The sequence below is a fragment of the Frankliniella occidentalis genome, unplaced genomic scaffold (genome assembly GCF_000697945.3).
Source record: "Frankliniella occidentalis isolate FOCC.00 unplaced genomic scaffold, Focc_3.1 Scaffold723, whole genome shotgun sequence".
In the NCBI taxonomy this organism is placed as follows: domain Eukaryota; kingdom Metazoa; phylum Arthropoda; class Insecta; order Thysanoptera; family Thripidae; genus Frankliniella; species Frankliniella occidentalis.
In genome coordinates, this window is record NW_026267835.1 from 6,929 (window position 1) to 8,727 (window position 1,799).

The 1,799-nt window shown below is 53.3% G+C and overlaps 1 protein-coding gene across 1 annotated transcript in view; it reads left to right on the plus strand.

Annotated features, from left to right (window-relative positions):
• LOC113208120 (uncharacterized) overlaps window positions 1-1,799 on the plus strand; it is a 15,148-nt gene that overhangs the window by 6,922 nt on the left and 6,427 nt on the right. The window contains exons 2-4 of the mRNA XM_052275647.1: window positions 216-368; window positions 445-628; window positions 1,464-1,651. Coding sequence (XP_052131607.1) covers window positions 216-368; window positions 445-628; window positions 1,464-1,651 — 525 coding nt within the window. The remainder of the gene's footprint in view (window positions 1-215; window positions 369-444; window positions 629-1,463; window positions 1,652-1,799) is intronic.

Genomic DNA, 1,799 nt, shown 5'->3' on the forward strand with positions numbered 1-1,799 from the left:
CGACAGCTTCTGCGGCGGTGCGCAAGTGGAGTGCAGCATGATCTCAGCTGCTTGGCGGATACTGCATGAGCATGCTGCGATGGCTAAATACTTCGCTCCGTGCACGTCACTCGTCATCCAAACAAGAATTGCGTTCTTCGCTCCACAGCTGTTGTCACCGATATTATTAAGCCGCATTGTTTCCGCTGGAATGACTGATTGTGTTTCTCTTTCAGAGCTCCAGGCAGACGTGGCTGTATGTCCTGGACTGCCTCTTCTCCGTGCTCGTCGTCCACACGCTCGTGGTGTTCGTGTGGCGCGGGGCGTGGTGCATCTTCGACATCTTCCTCTACCCGAAGCGCTACGACTGGTCCGCCTGGGGATCGCTGGTAAGCCAGGGATCAGACAGGACGCATTTCAGTAAGTTTGGGAAACAGAGAGGCTAAATGTCACTTTTTGTTGCAGACCATCGGCTACTGCATCACCATCGTGGCATTCAGCCTGCAACCGTGTATGATGTCCGTAGTGCAGAGGATGTCCGGCTTCTCACGGGTCCTTGTCGTTGACATCTACCACTTGTTCTCCTTCTTCGGGACTGTCAATGTGTGGAGGGGCGTCTGGAACCTCCTCAACTTCTACTTTCTTCCGGGTTCGTGGAGATTTATTGTTAAGCGCGGGTTAATGAATGTGTTGAACAAGTTCGGTATGGCGTGACCACAATGTGGTCACGTTTTTACTGGGTTTTTCGAACTCCAGGATGCACAGGAGCACTGAATGTGTTAAAGGTGCCCACAATACGACTGTCGTAATGCTGATGCTATGATAGCGCCTACAATGCGTGGGTCTGGCCAACCCGCCCAGCAGCTGTGTGCAACGGCTGCCCGTCCTGAGCGCCTCTAAGTGTAGAGGCTCCGGACGCTTGAGCGTTTCCTCGCATCACGTCTTGAAATGCTTTGTATTTCGAGAACAATACTCACGTCGCTTCATGGCGACGCCCTAATATTTCTGCATGGTGGCTGGCACGCACCATCCACATTTGTAACTGTACTGTACAACGCGAGGGGTGTCTCTTCGCTTGGCCAAAATGGGATCATCCAGTACGTCCGTCATTTGCCGTTCTGAACCTCTGAACCTGCCAAAAATAGGTTTAGCCAACCTGCCTATGCGGGGTCTCATAGCGCCTGTTAGGTAGGCAACATCTTGTCTGCAGTGCATGTGTGTACTGTGGTATGGCCTACCCCGTGTCTGGCAGGCGCCGTGCTGGGCTTCCGTAATTTGTTGAATGAATCCGAGGAAAATGGACGTACGTTCTGAACGATCCGTATGCGCTACAGTCAGAAAGGCGTGACTTGACCAGACAAAGTTACTATGAATGTGGGTGGGGCGAATCAAGTCGTAACAGAACCGTACCTCGGTTTAGGAAAAAAAAAACATAAGAAAAACTAGGACACAATTTAAAAAAAATGTTTTCTTGGTTCTTGCAGATAACCCTGTGGCCAGCAATTGGATCAGTCACGTATTGCCGTTCCTACTGCTGGTGCTGCTCAACAGCGCCAACTCCATCCTGGTTCGCGGCGTGTACATCGACGCCGAAGAGGAGGGCGGCCAGTGCGTCGAGTTCCCCATTTACTACCTCAGGCTTTTGCCCTGCACTCCCTCTCTTTCTTTTTCCGTCATTCAAGGGAGAACGGGCGGGAGGCGGAGTAGGGCGAGGAGGAGGATCTGGAGAGGGGTGGGGGAGTGAGGGACAGGAGGCGGGAGACACGTGGGGAAGGGGGTGGCCGTCGGCGTCCTCGCTGAATGGAGGCCGGTGGGGGCCT